Below are 27,534 nucleotides of genomic sequence, written 5' to 3'. Positions count from 1 at the left end.
GGCCATATGAAAATTGAATATAAAGATATTCTGGATGCCTGGAATAATTACTTTGAAAAATTGCTAAATGAAACAAGATGTGATAGAACTGTATTAAAAAATATTCAGGATGAAAGCAACCTAGAGTACATATCAATACCAGCAATATGTAGAGACAGAAAAAGCAATAAAAAAAACTCAAATGTGAAAAAAGCAGTCGGAGTAGATATGACTAGAAATCCTCAAACATAGAGGTATGAAAGTTTCACAGTTCCCGCACTGCATAATTCAGAAGGTTGAATTCCAGATGATTAGAGTAGACTTATCGTAGTATCTGTTTGTAAAACTGGAAATAAAACTGAATGCGAGATTAGATTTTTCCTACTTGAGCTTTCCAAGTAAGATTTATACAGTACTTTAAAGAGATTGTCAGGATTTGGTTTTCACTTTAAGACAAATAGTTACGAAATCATGGGAATATAACGAGGGGTCTTTGTATAAGCTTTGACAAAAGCATATAATAAGGTGAAGAGAAAATTTATTCAAAACACTATAGTTATATGGTGTAAATGGAACATTATATGGAGATTGTTGTCTATATTTGAGTTGTAAGGCAGAAGTTAGAATCGAAGGAGATACTGGAAGATGGTCTGCTAAATCAGGTCCAAGACAAGGGTGTACATTATCTTCATTGTTATTCATCATCTATATGGTTCACTTTATGAAGTAAAGTGGCATTTAACTGAATATCAAGGTACCAAGCTCGTTGGAACACATTCAGCTGCTGCTCAACATCCCTTCACAGTGCACCTTGAAACAAATAGAATAAGTTTCTTTTCTTCTTCCTTCATCCTTGTAACTGCTGTATTGTGGAACAGTCTTCCCTTATTGTGTTTCCCAAGGAATACAATATCCAGTCTTTTAAATCAAATGTAAACAAGTTCCTCCTTTCTCAACTGGGCTTGAATATATATATATATATATATATATATATAATGCTATCATAATATCCTCTACACCCTCTGAGGGTGTGTGTGTGTGTCAAGAATTTGTTGATGATATACTTTTCAGTTTTTAGGATTAGTGATTTATTTCAGTGTAATTAATGAGAATACTTTGGTCAATTTTTATTATTTGAGTAATAATATTGTGTGTTGCTATCTTGGAATACAAGTCTGTATTGCATACAAGCACTGTTGAACATAAAGTAGTCAGCATATTTTAATATGCGATGTAGTAAATCAAGCTAACAGTTGTGAATGAAAAAATTATATCCTCTCTCTCATCTTTGTCTCCAAAAAATTTGTCCCTTATCGAATTATAATTCAGATGTATATTTGTGATAACATGAAACATACGTATGAATACAGTGGAAGAATATTTAATTAACTGCACTAAATTATACAAATATTTCATCAGGACCGACTACCTTGTGGAAGTCATGTAAATGAATTGTGTCAAGAAGAGAACCTTATTTTTAAAGTTCAAATGTGGAATTTATTAATTTGTTGTGAAAAGGATCAGTAGTTTGAAAGTGGCCAGATGAGTTATAATACATCATCTAATATTTGAGCCATACTTTTTGGCTTTAAAGGAAAGGTGTCTTTGAGCTGCATGTTTAAGGTTTCTTTCCTAGTAGCAAATGTTTCCATAAAATTGAGAGCCCATAACTGTACATTTTTTTTGTAGGAAAAAATGTTGTACCAGACAAAATATCCTAAATGTAAAACATTTGAGTAAAGGACAGTGTAATATCTGGTGGAATTTTTTTCTGTACTAAGGTACCTTCTGTAGTGAGTGTGAGATCTTTAGTTATGTTAATAAAGTGCTGTCTTTTTTTTTTAAATAAGTGAGCTGTTTAGACCATCTACAGTAGGGCAAAGTGGGTTGTTGTTTTCATGTGCTGTTTTTTGGGTAAGCCATATATTCTCAGAGCATAGCAGAGGTGAAGAAGTAATTTTTTTTCATAGTGTTACTTGGCCAGGAGGAAACTTTACAAAGTCGATCAAGTTTTCTTTTTAGGGCATCTAATAGGATCATAATCTTTGCCTTTGCATTGGTATCTCCCAGTAACAGATTCATTTTTTTTTGAGCAACATTTTCAAGAGATGATTATTAAATTTACAAAACTGTAACCAGATTTAAATTTTTGTTGATTTTAATACATCAGTTAATCAGATTTAATTGGTGTATGAGTTAACATATCCACTCTTTCCAACCTCTAACATATCCACACTAACCTACATATTTATTATTTGTATATCTTGATTTTTTATAGATGATTGTAATGTATTCTTGAATTAAAATTAAATTTTAAAAAATTTCAAGTTTTATCATTATTGTATTGTTAATAATTATTATTATTCAGCTGTGCATTGAATATAGGACATGCAGATTTGTAACTTCATTCCTAGGTGTACACCTTCAAAATTATCTGACCATAGATCTTGCGATCTCTGCAATTTTTTTTGTGAATTCCATTCATGAAAGCTTGTAAACCTATTGTATATTAGTAGGTGCACTAAGTGACTACTAATATATAATAGTTTACAAGCTTTCATGAATGGAATTTACAAAAATATTTGCAGAGATTGCAAGATCTATGGTCAGATAATTTTGAAGGTGTACCTAGGAATGAAGTTACAAATCTGCATGTCCTATATTCTAAAATTATCTGGAAATCCTGTTCTAGAGACCAAACATTTTCAAGCAGCTTCAGCTACTACCTATAAGTAGGATGATGGTCTTCCACCTGTGGGATGAAATCTATTTACAAACGTAAATGCCCTTAGGTGGGATTTGAACTCATGAATTGGCCTAGTGGATAGTACTATCTACTAGCCTAATTGATGAGTTCTTATCATTTTCATGCAAAGTTTTCATTGTTTCCCATTTAAAAAGAATGAGGTGCATGCTTATAGTGATTACGATTACTATGCTACACTTTTCTGTTGATGACAAGGAGGTGTTGTGGCAGTGGTGTCCATGACTAGCAAAACAAATTCGCACTTATCAATTGTGTGAGGATACAATTTGTGTGTGTTTTCACAGGGGCTAGACAAAAATAAATGGTCTTTTTAACTTATTGTATGCCAGTTGAAGCACACTGGCCAGATGACTTCATAAGTACTAGCTTTAAGGTGTTTTTGGTCTGCTCTTCTGACTTGACGTGGAATCAGAGGGACTATATATAAATGTTTATTTAACTCAAATTAAACAACATTTTAATTCAATTCAAAGCTTATAATTTTAAGTTCCCTGAACTTTGAATCAACCAGGATCTACTGTATATTTTGCCTTCTCAAATAATAACATCAGTTATGACTTCAGTAAATGTTTCAAGTTCACACACATTTTTTTTTTATTCAGATATAAATATTTTTTATTCTTGGTAAGTTAACCTGACCCTGTTCAGATGATACTATCCTATTAATTTATTATAAATGCCTTTTATGTCTTTCTCTCAATTGCAAAAGAGAAATAAAAGTTGTTTGGTATATAAAAGTAACTTACACTGCAAAGATGAAGGTATGCTGTATTTTGTATAAATAGTAAAACGCATTTCTCTAATAAATAACTTTCATTCTTTAAAATTTTGCATTTTGTACATGTTTTGCTTCCAGGTACTGCAGCCATTAGTAGGAGCACAAGGCTTACTGAGAAGCAGCGAGTTGAAAGAATATCATCTGTTGATTCTTTTAATCAGGTGTGTTTGAAATTATAACATTCTTTAGTGAGTTATGTTGTTACGTGTTCTCTCTCAATTTAAATTACAAAGCACACTAAATAAGTTGAGACATGAAGTTGGATTTCCATAGGATACTCCTCTGGAGGAATCTCATAAAATTGTAGCTGGATATATTGTAGTTATATGACCATTCAGTTTGTGCCAAGTATATCCATGGTTGCTGTATTCCTATTATTGGTGCAAAAAATACACTGTATAATACAATATCTAGACTAAGTATAGCTAAAGTTATTTCAATATGTTAATCAGAAATTATTGATAGATTTTGTCATTGTATATTTATGATTTAATATATAGGTCACACATTTGCATATATGTGACCTATAATTTTGAATAATACAGTGAACTTTCACTGTAGCAAACTGTGTCAGTCACAGAATAAGTTATTATAATGGAAAGTTTGCTATAGCAAATTTAACTTGACTTTCATTTAATTTAATTTAACTTCAAGTCATTTCTTGTACTGATGTTTGCTATAGTGAATCAGTTGTATTTCAGAAGTATTGGATTCTTTGCATCACACTTGCATGTTAAGCAAGAAAGAGCCATATAGATTCATTTTGGCGACATAAATTACATTGAAATATTCGCTATATTTTTCTTTTGTTCTTAAGCAGCATGCAATGGAACATGCCTGTATGGTGGATTTGTGAATTGCATCACTAGAAATCCCCTCTCCCTTCCAAAAAATAAAATAAATAAAAAATTATCTCACTTTATTTGCTTTTATTCACTGGAATTGCATTAATTTATGAGATCAAATATATAGCTTTCGTTTTTTTTAGGTTATAAAATTTGTTTTATTTTATTTTATTTTTTATATAGTGATAGGAAAATATCAACAAAATTGATGATATTTTCTGCATGGTCAGCCGAGTGGCTATGCGTTTCGCAACCATATGCCTGAGAAAGGAGTGTCCTGGGTTCGATTCCCATCGTCAATATGAGGAGCTTGAGGATCTTTCTCAGACATAGTCAAGTTAGCCGGTTTTGGGCATGTACTACAGGGTTTTTCCTCCCACAAGTAGGCAAATCGGCCCTGTAAACACACACAGCCACAGACATAGGACACACTGGGAGGCACAAGGCTAGCCACCTTATCCTCGGGACAGGTACGGTTTAGAAGAGCTAAAGATAGCCTTGTAACAGGCCACTAGGCCTAATACCTGAAGGGAAGAAAAAGAAGGAAAATATGCAGGATTAAAGTAAAATCTCTTCAAAATTCTACTAGAAGGTTCAGAGATGCCATAAATATATGGAATTTGGAACCCTGCAGTCCCTCAAAGAAAAGCCTTATTGTTGGAATATAGGAGTCAGTTATCTGTTGGATTTGAGGGTCATAACTATCTACGATCTGAGGATGAAGAGCAAATATTATGTGCTCCATTAATTAATGACTTTACAATATTGATTTTTTTTTTGGGATGTGTGATGTGCAGACTTTTGACATGTACAAGGCAATTCTAAATTATTGTCAGGTTTCCATGGCCTATAATTTTCAAACCAGAAACAACAAAATAAAACTGCTTACAGAATATGAAAGTATAACTCAAAAAGTTTTATTTGGCAACGTTATACTCGCCGCATTGATGTCTGCGAGATAATATGACATCATACTTCAAAATGGTGAATGTTCAACAGAAAGCAATGTTCGTACTTTGGTTTTTCAAAACAAAGTCTGTTATCACAATGCAACGTTGTTACATAACTCAGTATAGGAAAACATCCACTTTCAGATAATGCTATCTGGCATTGGTTAAAGCAGTTTCAAGAGACTGGTAGTGTTCAGCACCAAAAAGTAGCAAGAAAGCTGAGCACTTCGCAGGAAGATGTTGATCGAATCCAGGAAGCATTTTATCAAAACCCACAAAAATCAACTAGACTAGCTTCTTTGCAGTTAGGTATACCACAAACGACTGTTTGGAGGGTTGTTTGTAACTGCCTTCAACTGTATGCCTACAAACTGCAGATTGTACAGGCTTTACAGTCAGACGATAAACCCCGCTGCTTCCAATTGACCCAAGACATTTTGTCAAAAGTCGAAGCTGATGAAAATTACCTTCAGAGATGGATATTTAGTGATGAAACAACATTTTGCATATCAGAGAGGTAAATCATTCATAACTGCAAAATATGGGGATCAGAAAACCATCATGCCATTTGAGTATTTGAAAGATATTCCAAAGGTGAATGTCTGGTGTGCTTTGTCATCCTTGGAAGTTTTGGGGCCCTTTTTCTTTGTGGAAAAAACAGTGACAGTGGTGAACTATCTGGACATACTATAGCTGTATTATCTGTTATCCCAGTTGGAAGATTATCAGCCAAATGTGGTTCCAGCAAGATGGCGCACTGCCACATTGGGCTCTTATTGTCCTAGAATTTCTTGGCATGCATTTTCCTGGTCGCTAGGTTGGGCATGGAGGACCAATTCTGTGGCCTCCGTGCTCATCTGATATTATGTCGCTTGATTTCTTCCGGGGGGGGGGGATTGAAGGACATTGTTTACCAGGCCTCTGTGACCTCCATTGATGAACTGAAGACCAGAATTGTTGCTGCAATAGAAACATTTACACCCCAAATGATGGAGGGAAATTGATTATTGCTTGGACATCTTATGTGCCATGAAAGGCGTGCATGTTGAAGTTGTTGCATTCTGCAGTATTGAATCTGTAGGTAATAAAACTTTTTGAGTTACACACTTTCATATTTTGTAAGCAGTTTTATTTTGTTTCCAGTTTGAAAATTATAGCCCACAGAAACCCTGACAATAATTTAGAATCATCCTATATATCTGCCAGTAAAGATAGGTTTCTGATATAACACTGGTTAAGTTAAGGGGATAATAAATAAATCCCTCATTATTTCAAAGCTGAATAAGAAACTCGAAGAACGAAATCGAAGACTTTCATGCTGAAGAACATTCAGCGAGTCCAAGTGTACGTCAACACCTGGTAGTACAACACTAGGGCAACTTGGAGCAGAGGTGGAGCAAGTTTCGATCACTGTCCTTAATAGTTTCTCATAATGTAAAACGCAGCTCCTAGGAGATGTATTACTGTTTTACATTATGAGGGAAAGTCACTACCCAGACCGGTTTTGACCTTTATTGAGATTTCATCAATGAGTAGGTAGACCTGGATAATACCAAGGTTTAAGTGAACAAAACTGACATACTTTACTATATAAATTGCTAGAAAGGTGTACCCATATATATTATTACTACAATAAAGAGCCAAGAGGCTGTTTTTTTCGGTGACGATAACTGGTTGACAAACTGGAGGCTGTATGAGTAAGAAGGCTGTCCAGGAAGCATAAACTCCCAGCACTTTCTTTTTCTGTGATGAATTGAATATGGTTTAGTATTACAATTTTTATAAGGTTTTCCTTTTTCTGAAGTGTGTATACATTTTTTGACAGACTCCGTACATAGTTTGTGTGGTTTAGCAGTTGTGTAGAAAGCTCCTGGTATTCAGAGCACATTTTTAGATAAATAATGGGGTTAATGAAATAAGCAAATATAACCTTGCAAGTTTTGTGAGTCATCAGACTTGCATTGTCAGGGGGATTGGCAAAAGTTATACAAAAAGGAAAAAAAGAAAACTAGAAACAGTTGATTACACATATTAGATGTTATCAGTATTTCACAAATGGTACATAACTTTAGCCAGTCCTCTTGATGATATAAGTCTGACTTATGAAACTTGTAGAGTTATATTTGTTTATTTTATTAAAGTCATTATTTATCTAAAAACACGTGGTCTCAATACTAGAAGCTTTCTACAGAAAATAAGTTATCTTCCAGATGGGTCAAATAATAATTAGCCCAGGATGGAGACAGAGGGCCACCCATGACCTTCAATCTATTTATAAATCTTGTTTTTCTAGCTAAAATATCATATTTGTATAACAAACATTCAGAGCACATGTTGCAAAAATCTTCACATATTATCTTACAGACAACCTTCTTTGTTGATTTTTGGAAGCCTATATAATGAGGAGTCTTTCCAAAATGAGCACTTAACTTCTTCAAAGCATTTTCACCTTAGCTAACAACTTCATCAGAGAGCTTATTTATTGTCTAAACTGTGTTTTGGTAGGTTTTAACTAATTTCCTACAGAGGTATCCTGTAAAAAAAAAAAGTCTATATTTTTCTAATAGTCAGCCTTTTCCATTACAACTACAGTTTTTTCTTTATCTGTTTTTGACATAGATATATGGTTCTTTTGTTTTTTTTTTAAAAGCAGTGCACAGAATTCAGTAGTAGATAAATCACAGAGGTAATTTACTTCTAACAGGTAATGCAGCAACTTCAAAGCATTATTTGTTAGCATCATCACTTGAAAGACCAGAAAGGTTATGTTTGATATTATGCAGAAAATCAAGATACAGAATGGATTTAGGTATGACAGCAAAATCATGACTTTTAGTTAGCACGCTAGTCTCAGCTTCAGTCAGTGGGCTTCCAGAAATGTTAATTACCCATTTATTAATAGGAATATTTCCAGTGGTAAATTTTTGCTTACAATATAACAATTCATATTTTTGCATCGGTCTGTGTGCATCTCTTTCAGAAGAGCAGGTTAATGATTATTTTGAAACATATAGAATGGTATCCAGTAATTCTTAGTGCAGAGTAGCTGAAAGTCTTCTTTTAAAAATCTTATTAGATGGTAATACTTTTTTAGTAAATTCAAAGTTGGTTCTGCACCAAAGTAAAACTTTGAGTAACAAATTAAATGTGCTCCAGGTAACGAGGAATGTAGGAAAGTTATTCCTACATTTGCTAAATTTACTCTCTCTAAATCTGGACAAATTTTGTAAAATATTATTTCTCTAGCATGCTTAACTATTTTAATTGGTAAATCAATTATTGTATTTATCTTGCATTCTTGTTTTTTGAATCACTTGTTGTTTCCACACTCTTATGTACTGTTAATTTCAGTGCAAAATATGTTTAAAATATGTTTTTCATTAAAGTTCATTGCTGTGGTTATTGTGTTTTTTTCTTTGTTTGATCATTATGTCAGGTGAGATCATCTTGCTCCACTGAAGAGCATGAAGAACAAAGTTTAGAAGAACAAACCCAAACACTTAGAATGATTGTGCATCCTTTTAAAGTATGCACTCTTTTAAAATACCTTTATAAAGATTCTGTTAACTTCAGTTGTCTGAACTACAATTTATATAAATATAATTCCTTATGATTGGTTTGAATTTATCAAGTCAGGACCCAGAAAATGTGCATTCATAAGATCTGACTTATCAGAGAATGCAAAATCTAGATTTTTTTTTTTTTCTGTCTAATCTGCTCAAAATTTTCCTACTGCATGTTGTAGCACATTTGTTGCCTCTTATTCTCCAAATTTGGATAATCTGTATTTATCATTTGTTTATCTCAGCTGCTTAATTTTGCTGCAAGCAATCCTATATTTGGCTTATTCCAAAAAAAAAAATCGGCCATCAACTATCATCCCATTGTTCTCACTTCAGTTTTCTCTCAAAAATCATCGAGAAAAGTTATCAACTACAAACTTTATCTCCCGGCCTTCATCAGCCATCTGCAGGTGGAAAGATTTGGAGAAACTTACTTTTAACGTCTTCAGAACATTTGATTAGATTGAGCACAGCAAACTACACTCTTCAATCAGAATTTCCTCTCTGATCATCTTTTACTATATGTTGTGGTAGATGGCTTCTCTGATTTCGTTATCATTACCAAAGTAGTCCTAGGACTCCGTACTTTAATCCATATTCCTCCTTATATATAAATGATCTTTCCCACTGTCCATAGCTTTATTGATGACGGTACACTTCATTCTTTCATTTGACAAACTTTAGGATGCATAATCATTCCAAGTTTTGGGGTTTTTTAAATAAGTGTCCTAAACTTTGATCTTTATGCTATTCTCCAGTGGAGCAAGATGATCTTTATAAACTATGAGGGGGGGAGGAACCATCCCTGTCTTACTTCTCGTATGATCTTACTTCACTTCCTCTCTGCATTTCCTGAAAATGCATCACATCCATGGCCTCTTCAGCCTCTTAAAAACTAGACATCCTTTTCTGCTCAAAATATTACTTCTTACCCATCTGTACGGCTGTTAACATTATATAAATCCTAAATTCAACCAATCTTAGAATGCTCTTCTCTGCATTTAGAGTAGTCACCAAAAATCTTTAAAAATGCTAGATGTTATCCAGAAGATTGTAAGCCATTGGATTGATGACCCTCTTACTGAAACCCCTTTCTCATAAACAATCTGTTTCTGTATTATGCCTCTTGTATGCGCATTTTTATGTGGTGTTTTGCTGAACTTAATTCTCATTCCTCTGTCTTATAAAATCGCTAGCAGCAGCTGTTATCAATTATGTTATCAATTCAGCTTCAAAATGTGCAAATCAACTTCTTTTTGTCCTCTTTATTCTTTCTATCTGGAATACTGTTATTTTGAAATATTTAGAATACAGTTGACTCTTACTACAGCACACTTGCAGAGCACAAGAAGTAGTTTGTTATGGTAAATGTTCTTTATCATAGCATTGTATATCTATGGAGTTTTGGGTGAATTTTTCATTAGTTTATCATAGCATGTTATAATGGTGTTTGTATAATGAAAATGGCTATCATAATTGTACTTTGGAACAGTTGTCTTTGATATTTTTCCCCAAAGATAAACAGTTACTCCAACTGCTCAAGAAATACATTTCAAATTCTTATTACATATGTGCCATTGATAAATCATGCCCTCAAATCTGTGGCCTCCAATACTTACTGGGCACACTATATTGTCTCACTCTTTCCTCAAAAAAGGAATTCAGTTCATCACAGATTTTGTGGCCTGAATCATTCAGCAACCAACATTCAGTAGGAGTTGCACATATATGCATGCCTCAAGTCAATTGTATGAATCTCCACAAAATGTTTCCTTAGCAAATTAAAATGCAGCTTAAATGAGAAGTGAGATTTCTTAGTAATTATATTAGTTTTTTTTTTTTCTATATATTCTAGAGTTGTTTCACTTTTTTTTTTTAATTTAAGAACAAAATTACTTTTTTAAATATTAATCCTGATAATTTATTATTATCAGGATTAATATTTCTGATGACTGATTTTTGATTAAATTGATTAATTAGTTTATTTCAGATGATTTCTGATATTAGTTCTGATTATATTATATAATATTAGTTCCGATAATTTAAGCATAGTAGAACAGTTTGGAATTGGTTTAGTTTTATCCATAGATAAAACTAAAACAATGCCATTTTGTAGACAAACTCCAGTTAAAAGTAAAATAGTTATTAATAATAAAATAATAGAACAGATAAATACTTTCAGTTATCTTGGATGTGAAATATCATATAAAGGATAAGACATAAAATTAAAAACTTCAAAATTTTTATAAATTTTATGCCTGATAAATAAACACGCTTGAAAATATACAATACTTTAGCAGTGCCTATGTTATTGTATGGCAGCAAAAGTTGGGCAATAAACATAAAAAATAAAAACAAGTGAAATGAGATTCATGAGAAGAACTGTAAAGTACATGTTATTAGACAAAAAAAAAAAAAAAGAAAGATATTTTAAAAGAACTAAAAATCAATAGAAGATAAACGAAACAATTACAAACACAATTGGATAGAACATGTAAATCGAATGTCCAATACCTGATATCCTCAACAATTAATAAAATATAAATCAGTTGGAAAGAAAATGCTGGGTACAAAGAGGCTATTAGATGGATAATGAGAAACAGACCATATCGGTCTATATCTGTAATTAGCTTCATCATCATCAAATTCCTGCCATGTACCCTCAAGGGTGTACAGGATATGATAGTACTACATGAAAAATTACATCATTATTAATTTCCTATCTACAATTTTCCTCCAAATCAGTCTGTTACTTGTCAACACTCCAACATTATCAGATCTTATATTTCTGTCGTCTAAAGCACTTTGTACCGTATCAATCCACCTATATCTTGGTCTTCCTCTGGGTCGTTTTGCTGCCAACCTGGCAGAGAACACTTGTTTTGCTAATCTTTCTTCGCCCATTCTGTTTAAGTGACCATACCACCTGAGATTAGCTCTGCTAACGCATTCCTGGATGCTGACAATGTCAAGTTCTTTCCTAATATCCTCATTTTTAATATGATACTGCCATTGATGTCATCTGTTCATGTCTATAATTTTTCTCAGGAATCTCATCTATGGTCTCTAATCTTTGGTCAAGTGTTTTACTTCTGACCCAGCTCTCAGATCCATAAGTTAAAACTGGTTTGAACACTGTCTTGTATACAGCTAATTTAGTGTTCTGACTAATTTCTCTCTTATTCCATATGAATTTATTCAATTGACTTCCCACCATACCAGCTTTGCTGATTCTGTTGTCTATTTCTATATTTAATTTACCATCTTCAGTAAAAATCGTGCGTAAATAGCTGAAATGTTTTACTTGTTCCACAAGTTCTCCATTCACAACACAGTTGACATTTTCAATGATTCTGCCTATTTTCATTGTCTTTGTCTTTTTATTGCTGACCTTCATACCATATCTATTACAATAGCTATTCAATTTAGTCAGAGAATCTTGCAGACTTGTAGCGGATTTGTTTAGAAGTATAACATCATCCGCATAAAGCAAAGGCTGACATTAACATCTCCAATTTTGATATCATGTTTAATACCACTTTCCTTCATAATGTGATCCATATAGATAATGAATAACAGAGGGGATAATGTACATCCTTGTCTCACACCAGATTTAACATTAAACCATCTTCCTGTACTTCCTTCAATTCTAACTGCTGACTTACAACTCAAATAAAGACTAAGTATTGCTTGATATAATGCCCCATTGACACCATATAACTGCAGCGTATTGAATAGCTTTTCTCTTGGCACCTTGTCATATGCCTTTTCCAGATCGACAAAACTTAAATACAGATCTTTGTTATATTCCCATGCTTTCTCGACTGTTTGTCGTAAAGTGAAGATCTGATCCTGACAGCCTCTATTTGGCCTAAATCCAGCTTGTTCTTCACCAAGCTTTTCTTCCACAATTCTTCTCAACCCTTTCGCAAGTATACTTGCATAGATCTTGCCAGGAACACTCAGTAGGAAATACCTCTGTAATTCTCACATGCAATTTTATTTCTCTTTTTATATATGGGTACTATAAGAGCACTACTCCAATCATCGGGAATTCGTACCTCTGTCCAGGCTTTCTGAACTATGCAGTGCAGCCACTGTAAGACTCTTAAACCACCATACTTCAGCATTTCTGGTCTCCCTCGATGAGTCTAATGACTCCCTAGAGTTGCCCGTAATAATAGTAATAATAATATCATCTACTCCTGTTGCCTTTCCACATTTCAAGCCTTTGATGGCTTTTTCTACTTCAAGTGTGGATATGTATTCCTGACTGCATGCCTGGTCAGTGTTTTTTACTACTGTGCTGTCATCACTGCTTGTTTCATTTAGCAGTTTTTCAAAGTAATTACTCCATACTTTAAGGATATCTTTTTCTCCCATTTTCATATCACCTTTATCATCTCTAATTCCTTTCATAGCACTCTTTCCTCCATTCTTAAGCTTCTTCAACAACCTCCAGAATATTTTGCCACCTTCTTGATATTTATTTTCTATATTCTTGCCAAAGTCCTCCCATGACTTTTGACACAATGTTTAGCATTCTTGCATTTGTCTCTATATTCTCTAAGAGCACAAGCTGACTTATTTGACAGGAACTTTTGGTATGCTTTCTTCTTTTCCTTCACTGCCTCTTTAACTTCCTGTGTCCACCAGGGAGTTCTGATTTTTTTTATCCTTACAGACAACCTCACCACATGCCTCTCTAGCTGAGTCAATCAGGGCTTTCTTCAAGGCTTGCCACTGAATATCCAAGGTTTGATTCCTGTTCTCAAACTCTTTCATTTTTTCTTCAATAATCTTTGTGTATTTTAGCCTAGAGTTCACATCTGAGAGCTGCTCAACTATTATTCACTTTAAAACTTTCTTACATGTTATTCTTTTCAATATGAAATTCAATTTTATCCTGCTCAAGACTAAATAGTGATCACTTCCAATTTCAAATCCTCTGTACACTCTGGTGTCCTGCACCAGGGAGAAAACATCACTATCAACAATAACATAGTCAATGAGACTTTTCTTATTCCTAGCCTCTTCTCTCCATGTGAATTTGTGCACATTTTTATGTTGGAACATGGTGTTAGTAATAACCAGTCCATGTCCTGAGCAGAAATCCAACAGATATTTGCCATTATTATTAGCTTTGCTCTTTTCTCCAAATTTTCTCAAAATATTTTTGTATGTCTCACAATCATTTCCTACTCTGCTATTTAGATCCCCAACAAGGACCAACTTTTCATTTTTCTTTGTGTCAGTTGCTTTTTCTAAAGCCTCAAAAAAATTCCTCCACTTCTACCTTAGTATAACCTTCTGTGGGACCATAGGCACAAATAAGTCTCATTGTCCAGTTCCCCATTCTCATATTTGCCCACATTACTCTACTTGAGACTGACTGCCATTCAAGAAGATTAGCCTCGTATTTTGTGTTGAATACTATGGCTACTCCTTCTTTTCCTTGATTGTCATTGCCTGAATATAACATTTTGTATTTATTGCTCAGAAAGATCTCACCAGTTTTGGTCTTTTTTGTTTCAGTCACCCCTATTATGTCTATCTGGTACTTATCTAATTCCTCAGCTAGTTCCATTTCTTTGCCATTCAGGTTTCTTACGTTGATAGTACCGATCTTTAACTCTGGTGATGTTGAGTTGGGGTTTATTTTCAGATTTGTTTCAGTAGCTGACTTTTCGCTGTTCGCCCTGGTTCCCTGGCGAAAACAACGGGGGCCTTGTTTAACCGGGCTACGCCCCAGCCGGCATGAAATTTTGTCATGTTGTACCATCATTCTATATTTTGGTTTAACCAATAAGAATACAATTTGGTCGGCTAAATCCCAAATGGCCAGCCCATCCTCGTCCGTTCAGTATCCAAGTAGATACCCAACAGGGTGCACCACGAGATGGTGAGTATTGGACGTTAGGTCAGAAGCCCTGGTCGGTTCTCCGCATTCCTTTAAATGCTATGTGGAAGTCTCCTCTCAGTTATACAGATTTGACCCTTAAGCACCCCCTGTAATTAGCTTTATGATGATAATTATATTACAGATACTGATCGTTGACACTCTAGTCAGCAATCTTTCCTGATAAGTGATAGTAAACCCTTCTCCTTTTCCTTAATTGCCCTTTTTTTTGGCAACATGATTTCCATCATTCATTTCTGTATCAAGTTAGTCATGGTTAAATCAAGATTCAGAAATCTGTACAGAAATGTACACATTTATTATGCTTACTTATAAATAAATGATTATATAAAAACTTTGTTTATACTCACAGTAGGAAATGCATGAATATTCAGGATTATTTCATAATACAATAAAATATTGCATTATTTTCTTTATATTATTGGAATTTTATGGGTTGGCTTTCTGAGTCAAATGAACAGATCAATTTGAATCAATAAATAAATAAATGAAAGTTTATTTGCAAAAAAAAGGTTATTAATGAATTAATGTATATAGTTAATGCTCACACTATCACAAACTGGCTTGCTGTAATAATTTGCTGAAAAGTTCTGACCAAAATCCATAAATATACTCTTATGCTAAAACAAACTGATTAAAGAAAACCACTCACTCTTTGTGTGGTCCTCAAGAGTTTACTTTAGTGACTGTTGAACTGTATACATAAATCTTGAAGGCATAAAAACATTTACAATGTACCTTAAAGTGTATAAGATATAGTATCAACAAACACAATCTTTAATATTAATGGCTACTGCAGTGACAAACTTCAGGGCAGTATGAATAACCCATTATGACTATCATGTATATTTTTCATTGTCTACATGCTTCCTACTTTTTATACCATTTCTTTCCTGCCATACTTTTTTAAAAAAAACTTATTGTTCCACACTTTTCTTTAATAATAACAGTAGAAGTCTAGAAGTAAAAATTATTTGACAATCAAATGCTTAAAGGGAACATGCCAATAATTTGTTTTATTTTTAAATTGAAGATATTTGTAGGGTTTTTTCTAACATAAATAGAAAGGTTAATGTCTTGACAGTTTAAATTAACTTTTTTATAATGATTTTAATTCACAAGACAATAACAAAATAAAGTTTATTTACTTTGTTGCTGATATTCAGCACCTTGTACTCTGAAGGTGCTGGTTTTATACCAACACCTTCAGAGTACAAATAGTTTGTCTCAGTATGCACACAGCAGCAATTAGTTAATAGTGGGAACAGCTTAACATTGAATGAGCAAACAAAGAACTAAAGTCCTAATTGGAACTATCTATTGTTGAATAAATAGATTATAATTAATACCAGATAATTTGGATAATTAATGCCTATTAATTATCCAAATACATATCAACATTCTCCTACCTCAACAAGTATGGTCGTATCAATAAATTGATACGACCATACTTGTTGAGGTAGGAGAATGTTTCAAAGCTGCTGTTAATTCCAAAAACAATGTTTGTGACTTGGAATGACTTCTTTGTAGCACTTTTGTTTTCTCCCATCTAATCCTATGTGAAGGGGTGTCTGAGGCATGGTCTGCCAGTCCTGATTTGCTATAACAATGGTGCTGAATGTATTTCTTTTGTTCTCTCAGACAGATGTCAGTTGATCTTTGTCTATCCATAGTTAACCAGCTCACAAGCACTGGGCACTTCATATATCCCCGGATGTGAAAAAGGAGATAGTTTGTCCTTAGGTGAATGGATGAGTGCTGCCAGTATGGCATTTGATTTAAATGTGGTGTGGAGCTGATATTTATTAAGCATTCTGCACATCTTTTTAGATGTTCCGCGAATGAATGGGATAGTAACAGTTTTGCTGTGATTTATTGAGCATTCTGCACATCTTTTTAGATGTTCCCCGAATGAATGGGATACTAACAGTTTTGCTGTGATTGTGTATATTAGAGAAAGGAGAGGATTTGAGGTGGAGATGCAATTAGTATTTTCTGAGAATTATAGCCATTGGCTGAAAAGAGTGTGCTGTGAAGGTATTTGATTTCAGTGAATTATCATAAAGCCAGATAACTGGCTCTATGATAGTTTTTAGCATATCATACTGTTGTGCTTTGTAATGGCATGATTTGAGCAGTAAAGGCTGCAAATGAAGACAGTCAGTGAGTCAAGTTTTGAGCCCATGCATATTGTATAAATAGAATTCAAGGTTTGATTCTTTGAAATTGATGGTGAGTCCTGATAACTTTCCTAGTTATGTGATGCATGATTTAGTTTAGGAAAATTGAGTTGAACTGCAGTTGTACAGGATGTTTGTTGAAGTTGGGTAAGAAATAGCAGATTAAGTTTGTAAAGTGGTAGTACATGTCATCAATGTTTACATTATAAGGTCCTGGATGCAGAAGTGTTTTTTGGGATGGGGCAGGGGATATTTTCATTGTTTTCAATTTTTTTGTTGTTTTTTCGTGAGATTTTTTTAAAGTTTCTTCTTCTTATTGTGCTATCTTCTATTGAAGGTCAGCGGCCATCTTGGTGAACAAACTGCGCTCTTGTGCTAATCTGAGCAGTTGTGCACTGCTCTTTCCTGTCCACGTCTTGATGTTGTCAAACCATGGTATTCTTTTTCTTCCCCTAGTTCCTTTGCCACCAATTCTTCCTATCAAAATAGTTTGTAGAAGCATGGACATAATTCCCACACTGGTAGAAATCCTGACCCATGTTCAAGTGTAGCAATTTGAACATGGGTCAGGATTTCTACCAGTACCATACTCCCTCCAGGCACAACCAGACAAAGCATTCAAGGTGTATTAATAATTAATTTGCATATGATAATTATTATTAATACCAGACCCCCATGGAGTCAAGACTCATCATGAGAAGCACATACTGTAACACACAATGCGTGTCTAACCATACTTTAAGCTCATTCTGTGTATCTGCATTCACCACACATTCAGGTAATGTATCCACTCGCCAACTACTCTCTATGCAAAAAGAAAAAATCTACTCCTTACACCCTTGCTCACACCCTTCTTATATAGTTTCTAAAAATGTCCTCTTGTTCTGTCCTCTCCCACTCTATGACAGTGGAAAATTTCTTCCAAGTAAATCCAGTAACATTCTCCTACCAACTTACAGATTTCAATCATATCCTCATCTCCTCTTATTCATGAGCCTTTGTAAATTGCATTTAGGCTTTGTAAATTGCATTCCCTCAATCTGTCTTCATATCCCACATTCCAAAGACCAATTACCACTTTAGTCAGTCTTCTCTGAACTCTAACATATCCTCATCACTGTGAAAACCAGGGGACCAAATCTGTGCATAATAGTCTGTAAGGTCTAATCAAGGCCTTGTACAGTGGAACAGTAACCTCTTTATTTCTGCATCTGGAGGTCCTCTGCATCATTGTCATAATATTATGTGATGACTTCATAACTTGTGCATTGTGATCCCCTGACTCCAAGCATATACTTTTCATGCCATTGTTGCCTACTAAATTTTAGAACCTTTCACTTTGTAACATTGAACTGATAGTTCCACTCGCTTTGCCCACTCATACAATCTCTTCAAGTCCTTCTGTAAGGCCACAACATCTGCTTGATTCCTCATCATTTACCAAATATATTTATGCAGATTGATTCTGTTTATGAACATGTTCAATAATTTTAATGACTTAAACCACTGAGATAATTAAGAATAAAGTTTAATAAAGACACTACTAGTTTCCTTGGAAAGCCAATTTCATCAGGTGTCAAAGTACAAAGGTATATACAAAAAAAAACCTGACAGAAACATTACACATAAACTTAACTACAGTTTTTGTTGTTGTTAAAATTGGAGTCTGTGCTTCAGTTCTAGCTACATTTATAATTGTGCATGTAATCTTGTGAGAACGCCAGCATGGAACAGCAGAGCTATGTGAATCTGGCAAATTGTAGATAAGTTTGCTATTCAGGTGGGTAGAATCGAGGGCAATTTCTTTTGACTCCAGGATACATCTTTCAAGTTCATTGTAACATTTGTGAATATTAGAAGTTTATTTTGTGAATCTTAGGAAGACCCTACAACCGTAGGATTAGAGGATGAATGGATCTGAGCGAAAGGCGGATATTCCTTGGTAATTCTGAAGTTGATTTTAGAAGATGTTGGTCCTATTATGTAACTCTTGTGGGGGTCTCTATTAAGTTCAGAGTAAGTATCTGCCTCTAATAATTCAAGAATTTTGTTGTGGTAGTCTGTTTTATTTAGAATGACTGTGGCATTTCCTTCGTCAGCTGGTAGGACGATAATATCTTTGTACTTTCTTAGTTTTTTAATGGCTAGTCTTTCACTATGTGAAATGTTGTCATAAGGTGGTTTTGCATTATTTATTGTGAAAATAGCTTCCATCGGTAGTAGGGTTGCATCTTGGGTTGGAAGTAAGGAGGCAACTTTTCTATCTTAGTGAGAAAAAGTTCTTTAGGAATGGATGTAGGAACGAGGACGAAATTGAGTCCCTTGGCAAGAACACTTTCTTCTGCCATTGTGAGGATATGTGAAGATTTATAACTACTTTTTTAAAAAAGGAAGCATAATTAGAGTAGGAAGGTTCCTATGTACGTTTGAGAGAATCGAACTTTTTAATAAGTTTAAATTTTTGACACCTAATGAAGTTGGTTTACCAACGAAACTAGTAGTGTCCTTATTAAACTTTATTCTTAATTATCTCGGTGGTTTAAGTCATTAAAATTATTGAACATCTATGTATATATATCCAGTTAAACTTATTCCAGTATCATTAATATACCAGTTAAACAATGACCCCAAAACAGAACCCCTGTGGCACTTCACTAGACTATATTCTTTCTGGATACCATACCCCTATACACAACTTGACAACACCTATCTGACAGCCTGTCGCTAGTAATATTCCCTTACCAACTTGAACTTTTCAATCATATTCCCCCCCCCTCCTGTTATGCATGAGGCTTTGTATCCAACTCACTAATCTAGCATCCAATCCCATCTGCTCCTATTTAATTAAGTCTTTGCAAGATCTAAGTATACCACTCTATATGCATCTTCCACTGTATATACATGTGTATTTTTTTCCACATTTCATGGGGGGGGGGATTAGTGATTTTATAAATGTAGTTTGTAATAATCAATGTATGAATCCTGTAAAAATGAATTTTTTAGATAATTTTTTTTTAAAAAAATTAAACGTCTGTTAAATATTGCCAAGATTTTTTCTGATTAGAACAGATTTTGATTAAATTTAATGACATTTGCTGTTACAGTGAACTTTTAATATAACAGTTTCATAGTGCAGACAATAGCAGTGTCATATGGGAAGATCTCAGTTCAAATCTTGTTTGATTTTAGGAACATTTTCAAGACATGAAAATGTTTTGGAAGAGCATATACAAGATCATTAATTCCATCCATTTGCTGGAATAGGATGTCTTCTTTATGTTTTAAGTAAGTCACATATCACAGATATTGCTAAATGTCTAGACTTTGACCTGTTAATTACAGGGGCATATATTCTATGTGTTAGGTGTGTAATGCATACTCAGAAAAATACATGAAGAAATATTTGAAATAGTTGCAAACTGTTACAAATATCTAGACATTCACAGTGTGACTGTAAATCATAAGGTGAATGTCAGCATCAAAGCATACCTTGACTAGTCATTTAAGGGGGGGGGGGGGGCAGACAGAGAGATAGAGAATGTGATTTCCTACTGTCTGCGATGAGGCATCTGCTTGCATTTTAATGGCTGAAGGTGAACAGAGAAAATGTAGTACCCATGCCACTGCATTCGCACTGACTGAAATTTGCGCTGTCAACAGCATAAGTAGCTTAGTTTTACTCAGTAGGTTGCCTGCAGCCAAGAAACGAAGAGGAGCAGTTAGTTATTTCTTGTAGTTTCCTATTAGATGTTTTTTTTCCTCTTTCAGACTGACGTTTGTTTTTATTCTTCTCGACACCTGGAAATGGTGTGTTTCCAGTTGTCGAGAAGAATAATGGAGGATCTTGTGAATGGTTTTTTTCAAGTGGTATCTTTGTGGAGGCAAGATCCTCCACGAAGATACCACTAATAACAAAAAAGATTTCAAGAATGCTATTGCTATACCATATGTTAGAGGCATTTCAGAAAAAATAGAACACTACACAAATACAACATCAAAACCACCTTTAAACCCCCAACAAAATTAAGACACCTACTCAGTTCTTCCAAGGATCCCTGCCACACTTAGCCCACCCAGGGGTTTACAAAATAGATTGACATGTAACATACCATACATAGGGGAAACAGGGCGAACCATCCCAATCAGAAAGAATGAACACAAACGTCACATAAAATACCTCCATTTTGGAAAAAATGGCCTTTCTGATCACACACTCCAAACATACCACAGAATTGACTGGAAAGGTACCAAGTCCCTACACTACACCAAAACCTGGTTCGAGCAGAAATTCAAGGAAGCATGTGAAATGCTCAAACATGATCAGAATCTGAATAAAAATAGTCTAACCATTCCAAGAATGTGGAGGACCCATCTGCAACCTTCATAGCAACCACGAAGAAAAATCTCAATACAGGAAGATTTGGTGAAGTGTTTTTTTTTTTTTTTCCTGAACATTCAATAGCAATCTGTACTGTACATATCCAGAAGATAATCGTAATATAATAATATAAACTGTATAATTCCAGAAGAATCCTAGTATATGAGGACTTTAGCAGAGTTTATTGTAGTTTTTATTGGGTTTTTTTTTATCACTAGAGGGCAGGCTAAGAAAAAAGATCAGTTAACAACGTAGATGTAATTTACCTGTATAGAGTGCAACAACATGTAGCTTGGTTCTTATACACATGTATCCTTCTGATGATGACTTCAATACAGGGGTTGAAATATCAAGTTATTATTTTATTATTAATCAGTAAAATAATCTTTTCAACACGTGTGTTTTGTGTCCCTAAATTCATAAATATGAGTGCTGATCACCGTGTAACCTTAAAAGAAAAAAATAATCTTGATGTTATTAAGGCAATGGGATTTGATGACATATCACCACGCATCTTAATGGAATGTTCCAGGGAACTGGCAATAGCATTGGCATGCCTGTTTGGTAAGAGTTTTGCAACAGCGCAGGTTCCAAGTGGAAGGAAGGTAAAATTGTTCCACTGCATAAAGGAAGTGATAAGGTTGTAGCTTCAAATTATAGGTCGGTCTATATATCTGGAGTTGTGGTGAAGGTCCTGGAGAGATTGGTGAGAAGTAGGACACAGAAATGGGTTGATAACAGCAGTATTCTCTGTGATTATCAGCATAGGTTTGTTAAGAGGAGATCATGTTTCACTAACTTACAGGGTGTTCGGGATAAATTTGACATATTTATAATTAATTATATTTTTCCGTAAGTTACATGTATTAACACACACTTCTCTTCATTTAAAAGGTTGGACCCTTCTTCATTCATATACAAGATGTCAGAAAGGATGGATAGCTGGAACCCACCTGAATCATGGAAGAGAATAACTTGTATCATGATGATTCGTGCCGGCCATCAAAATAAGGATATTTCGACTGCTGCCCAATGCTCCCTGAATACAGTAAAAACAATCAGGCATGAACTAGAGACTTGCAATGGTGACTACGAGGATGTAGCAAGAAGAAAGATCCCTAGCAGACGATCTGATTGCGTTCGTACAGCAGAATTCCTCGCAAATCTGCAGGAACAGGTGTTGAAGATCCCTGGCATTGGAATTCGGGCTTTGTCACGTGAAATGAATGTTGCAGCCTCTACTATGAAGCTTGCACTCAATGAAGACCTCCGCTACTACTCATACAAGCGCCGCAAAGGTCAGCTGCTTACAGAAAAGGCCCGTGAAAAACGTTTGATAAACGCGAAGAAACTTCTAAGCAAAGTGAAACATCCTGCGGAACCACAAACAATCTGGTTCTTTTCCGATGAGAAAAACTTTTGCCAGGATCAAAAACACAACACACAGAATAACAGATGGCTTGCATACAGTACAAAGGACATTCCTCGTGTAATGCAGACTAAATTTCCCCAAACTGTGATGGTTTTCGGATGTGTATCCTCTGAAGGCAATGTGATGCCTCCGCATTTTTTCCAAGAGGGCCTCAGGTTGACTTCAGATGGCTACGTGGAGTTGCTAAACACTGTAGTCAAGCCCTGGATAACAAGGGTAGCCAATGGTAGGCCGTATGTATGGCAGCAGGATTCGGCCCCTTGCCACACCTCTGGGAAAAGTCAAAAATGGTTGTCTGAAAATTTCTACGACTTCACCAGTCCAAATGTTTGGCCTCCAAACTCCCCAGACCTTAACCCCATGGATTATTTTGTATGGGGCGCAGTTGAAAAAGACACCAATCGCACTTCCAGTAATACAAAAGCCCAGTTAATGGATAAAATTAAAACAGTTTTTGCGGCCCTTCCCAGGGAGACTGTAGCATCAGCTTGTTCGAGGTTCCGAAGCAGGATTGAAGCTGTGATTGATGCTAATGGTGGTTATTTTGAGTAAATCTTGTTGATAGTATTGTAATGAACTCTGCCTGTAATGTTTTTTGTCAATTCATTAAATTTAATAGATACAAAGAAGATTTTCTTTTTCCTTACGAAACTGTCAAATTTATCCCGAACACCCTGTATATACTATAACAAGGTGACAAATACCTTGGACAAGGGAGATGCATATACAGTGGTGTACTTTGATTTTGCAAAGGCTTTTGATAGACTGCTGCATGACTTAAATAAATTGAAACAGATGGGATTGGATAACAGACTTCTGTGTTGGATCAGTGCCTGGCCGTCTGATAGGTATCATAAAGTATATGGGGAGTGCAGTATCTTGAGAGAGAGAGAGAGAAAGAGCACCAGTGGTGTGCTGTAGGGATCAGTTTTGGGGCTATTGTTGTTCAATTTTTATGTTAATGATATTGGGTTGGGTTTAACTAGTGATATCCAGCTGTTTGCAGATGATGCAAAACTGGGGAGAGCAGTGGACAGTCAGGCTAATGTTATTGCCTTACAAGAGGACTTGAATAGATTGCATGAATGGGCAGGTAAGTGGAACTGTCAGTTCAATGTTGCCAAGTGTAAGGTTTTGAGATTTGGTAAACATGATGGGATATGAAGTATACACTTGGTAGGGAAACTTTAATAGAAGTAGAGGAGGTGAGAGAGATCTAGGAGTGATGGTGGATGTGGACCTGAAATTCAGGGGCCACATTGCACAAATTGTGAAGATATGACATTGAATAATGGCAATGATGCGGAGAATCCTGACATGCAGAAATAGAGAGGTTATGATTCCATTGTATAAGGCCTTGATCAGGCCTCATGGATTATTGTGCACAGATTTGGTCGCCGGGTTTTCATGCTGACGAGGATATGTTGGAAAGGGTACAGAGAAGATTCACAAAGTAGTCGGTGGTCTTTGGAATGTGGGGTACAAGGACAGATTGAGAGAATGTAAGTTGCAGAGTCTCGTGAATAGGAGGAAGAGGTGGGGGAAGATATGATTGAGACATACAAGCTGATCAGGGGTTGTTATCAGGTAGACATGGAAGAGATTTTTCATAGAATGGGAGAGGGGAGTAGAACAAGAGGCCATTGCTGGAAACTGTATGAGGAGGGTGTGAGCAAAGGAGTGAGAAGCAGGTTCTTTGCATAGAGAGTGGTTGGTGAGTGGAATGCATTGCCTGAGTGTGTTGTGGATGTAGACACATTGAATCAGTTTAAGATGCAGTTGGATGAGCATTGTATGCAATAGTGAGTGCCTCCCACGATGAGTCTCTGACTCCATGGAGGTCAAATGTTAATAATAATAATATCAACGCTGCATGAACTATCTAGTAGAAGTAATGTCTAAATATATTCCAATGATCAGGAGATTAAATAAGGTAGGTGTGAAATAGGTGAATGAAGAAATTAAGCATGCAATACAGAGAAAAAAAGGCATTAAGAAAGCAACATAAGAGGAGTGGTAATATTCAATTCCAAGGAATACAAAGAACAGGCAAAGATGGTGACTTGGTTGGTAAGGGTAGCAAAAATTCAGTATGAGCAGCAATTAGCAATGAAGCCAAAAAAAATCCCGGGGAGTTTTTTCAATATGTAGCCAGCAAAAATAAGAATGATTATGGAATGATGCATTGATTGAAGAAAATGGTCCAAGGAAAACTGCTGTGGAGGATATAATTGAAATATTTAATGAGCAATTCATAAAATTTATGGAAAGAATGGTGATGATCCAGAATTGCTTTGACAACAGTGTATTATCTTTAATGGACATCACGGATTTTCTAATGGGAGGCTATGTTTTAGTGATCTACTTATTATAATAAGGTGACTGCAGCATTCGGTATGGCAGATGGATACACGGTAGTATACTTAGACTTTGCAAAGGATTTTGATAGATTCCCACATGACTAGTTGATAGTGAAACTAGAGCAGATGGGGTTGGATATTAGACTAGTGCATTGAATTGGAGATTGGCTATCTAATCAGCAAGTTGTGTATGGGGGAGCAATATTCCAGAAGAGGAAAGTCACTAGTAGTGTGCCTCAGGGATCTTTTTTATAGCCATTGCTGTTTAACTTGTATGTTAATGATATTGGAAGATTTGCATGGGTATATATAGCTGTTTGCAGATGATACAAAGTTGGGACGAACTATGAAGACTAGAGAAGATGTTGTGGCCTTACAAGAACTGAATAGACTGAGTGGATGGGAATGGGGATGCCAGTTCAATTTTACAAAATGTGAGGTTTAAGAATTTGGGAAACAAAGATGGGATGTAGAATTTATGCTTGGTGGAGATATATTGTTTGAGGTGGTAGAAATAAGAGATTATAGGGTGATGGTGGATAAGGATCTGAAATTTAGATGACATATTGCCATAATTGTGAGGACAACACAACAAATTCTGGGAATGTTGCAGAGGACACTTGCTTGTAGAAATAAGGAGATTCTGGTTCCATTGTATAAGGCTCTGATTAGGCCACATGGACCACTGTGCATAGATTTGGTCACTTGGTTTTCAGAAGGATGAAAAGATGTTTGAGAGGGTTCAGAGGTGATTAACCAAAATAGTTTCTGAATTCTGTAATGTTAAATATGAAGAAAGGTTGAGACAATGCAATTTGCAGAGTCTAATGGATAGGAAGAGGAGGGGCAATATGATAAAGATATACAAGTTATTAAGTGGTTATAGGATTAATGTTGAATAGGTTTTTCATAAAATGGTGGAAGATAGGGGTGGGGTGGTAACAAGAGGTCATCCTTGGATGCTTTATAAGGAGGGTGTAAATAGGGGAGTGAGAAGCAGGTTTTTTGCATGGAGAGTTATGAATGATTCGAATGCATTCCCTGAGAGCACAGTGTCTACTGAGAGTTTGAATGTGTTTAAGGCACGATATGATGATCTGTGTGTATGACTAAAGACCTCCTAGATGAGCCTGTGACTCCATGGGGTCTTGGGATGATGATGATAATAATAGAATGGTTTTCTTAATATAATAAGTCTTTTGTACAAATTTAATGATTTCATAATTTTTAATTATGTTGCTTTACTACAATACTACTTCAAACCATTTATGAAAATAGTGAAGCATCTATCATGTTGGAGGGAAGTGGTGACTTTTTTAGGATAGAGAGGCATCGAACAAGATGATCCCATTGCTCCCAAACTTTTTTACAGCAGTCCTCGAAGCCATTTTCGGGTATCTGGATTGTGATGATTATGGTATTAATATTCGGGGTGGGGGGGAGATGTTACACAATCTGTTTTGCGGATGACTTCATTCTGTTTTGCTGAAGATGGTTCTCATCTTAATCTGATGATCAATAAATTAAGCATAAAAAGCAAGGAAATAGGTCTAACAATAAACTATCATAAAACAAAAATATTGACAAACCATGAACATATTCTCATTGATGTTGAAAATACTATAATAAAATATGTAGAGAACTACAAATACTTAGATCATCTGTCCTTCATGATCTTGAAACCCAGTGCAGAATTGACAATGCTTGGAAGAGCTACTAGGGATTGAAGCATTAGATGAAAGGGGAAAAAAGCTCCAAGTTAGCTGAAGAACAATAGAGAGGAGTTTACGCAGAGTATCCAGATTAAATAGACTGAGGGACAAGTACTTAACAGACCTAAAAAAATAAAAAATGACATTTGGAGAGAGCTAGGAAATCAAAATGCAATTGGGTAGGCCACTTGGCAAGATATTAAGATGATAGATGGTCAAAGGGGGAAATAGGGTGGCTGCTGAGAGGAATCTGAAAACCTAGAAAACTGAGAAAAAGGAGAGATGATAAAATGGCTCAATCACATGGACAAGAGTGGCCCATGATTGGAGAAGTTGGGGGAGACCTTTGTCCTTCAGTGGGACATTTAGGCTAACAAAAAACAACTATAACACACTTGCTGTAATACCCACCATAATTACCTTCCCACATGTCAGACACATAATTGGTAAATTACATAGATTTTGAAGGAGATGCTTTGATCCTGTATGCCATTGTTTCTCAAACTTTTCTGATTGTGGCCCACTTAGACAATGCTTATGACTCGGTGGTCCACTAGTCCCATGACCCACTCTTTACCAATAGTCATATTTTACCAACGGAGGTGAGTCTCCATATGCTGCTCCTAACTGCAAAATTATGAGGTAGTTTCCATAACATACAAAACCTTAA

The 27,534-nt window shown here is 35.3% G+C and overlaps 1 protein-coding gene across 6 annotated transcripts in view; it reads left to right on the top strand.

The window, feature by feature from the left end:
* The window catches only part of LOC150095701 (uncharacterized), a 336,276-nt gene that overhangs the window by 199,099 nt on the left and 109,643 nt on the right, over positions 1-27,534 (top strand). For all 6 annotated transcript variants that reach the window (XM_090409978.1, XM_090409975.1, XM_090409976.1 and 3 more), the window contains one exon: positions 3,603-3,685. In XM_090409978.1, coding sequence (XP_090266104.1) covers positions 3,603-3,685 — 83 coding nt within the window. The remainder of the gene's footprint in view (positions 1-3,602; positions 3,686-27,534) is intronic.

The sequence above is a fragment of the Typopeltis vanoorti genome, chromosome 20 (assembly GCF_054136105.1).
Source record: "Typopeltis vanoorti isolate ZY-2024b chromosome 20, IOZ_Tvanoo_1.0, whole genome shotgun sequence".
NCBI lineage: Eukaryota > Metazoa > Arthropoda > Arachnida > Uropygi > Thelyphonidae > Typopeltis > Typopeltis vanoorti.
Note: the sequence above shows the minus strand (reverse complement) of the source record. Positions and strands in the feature narration are given on the sequence as shown.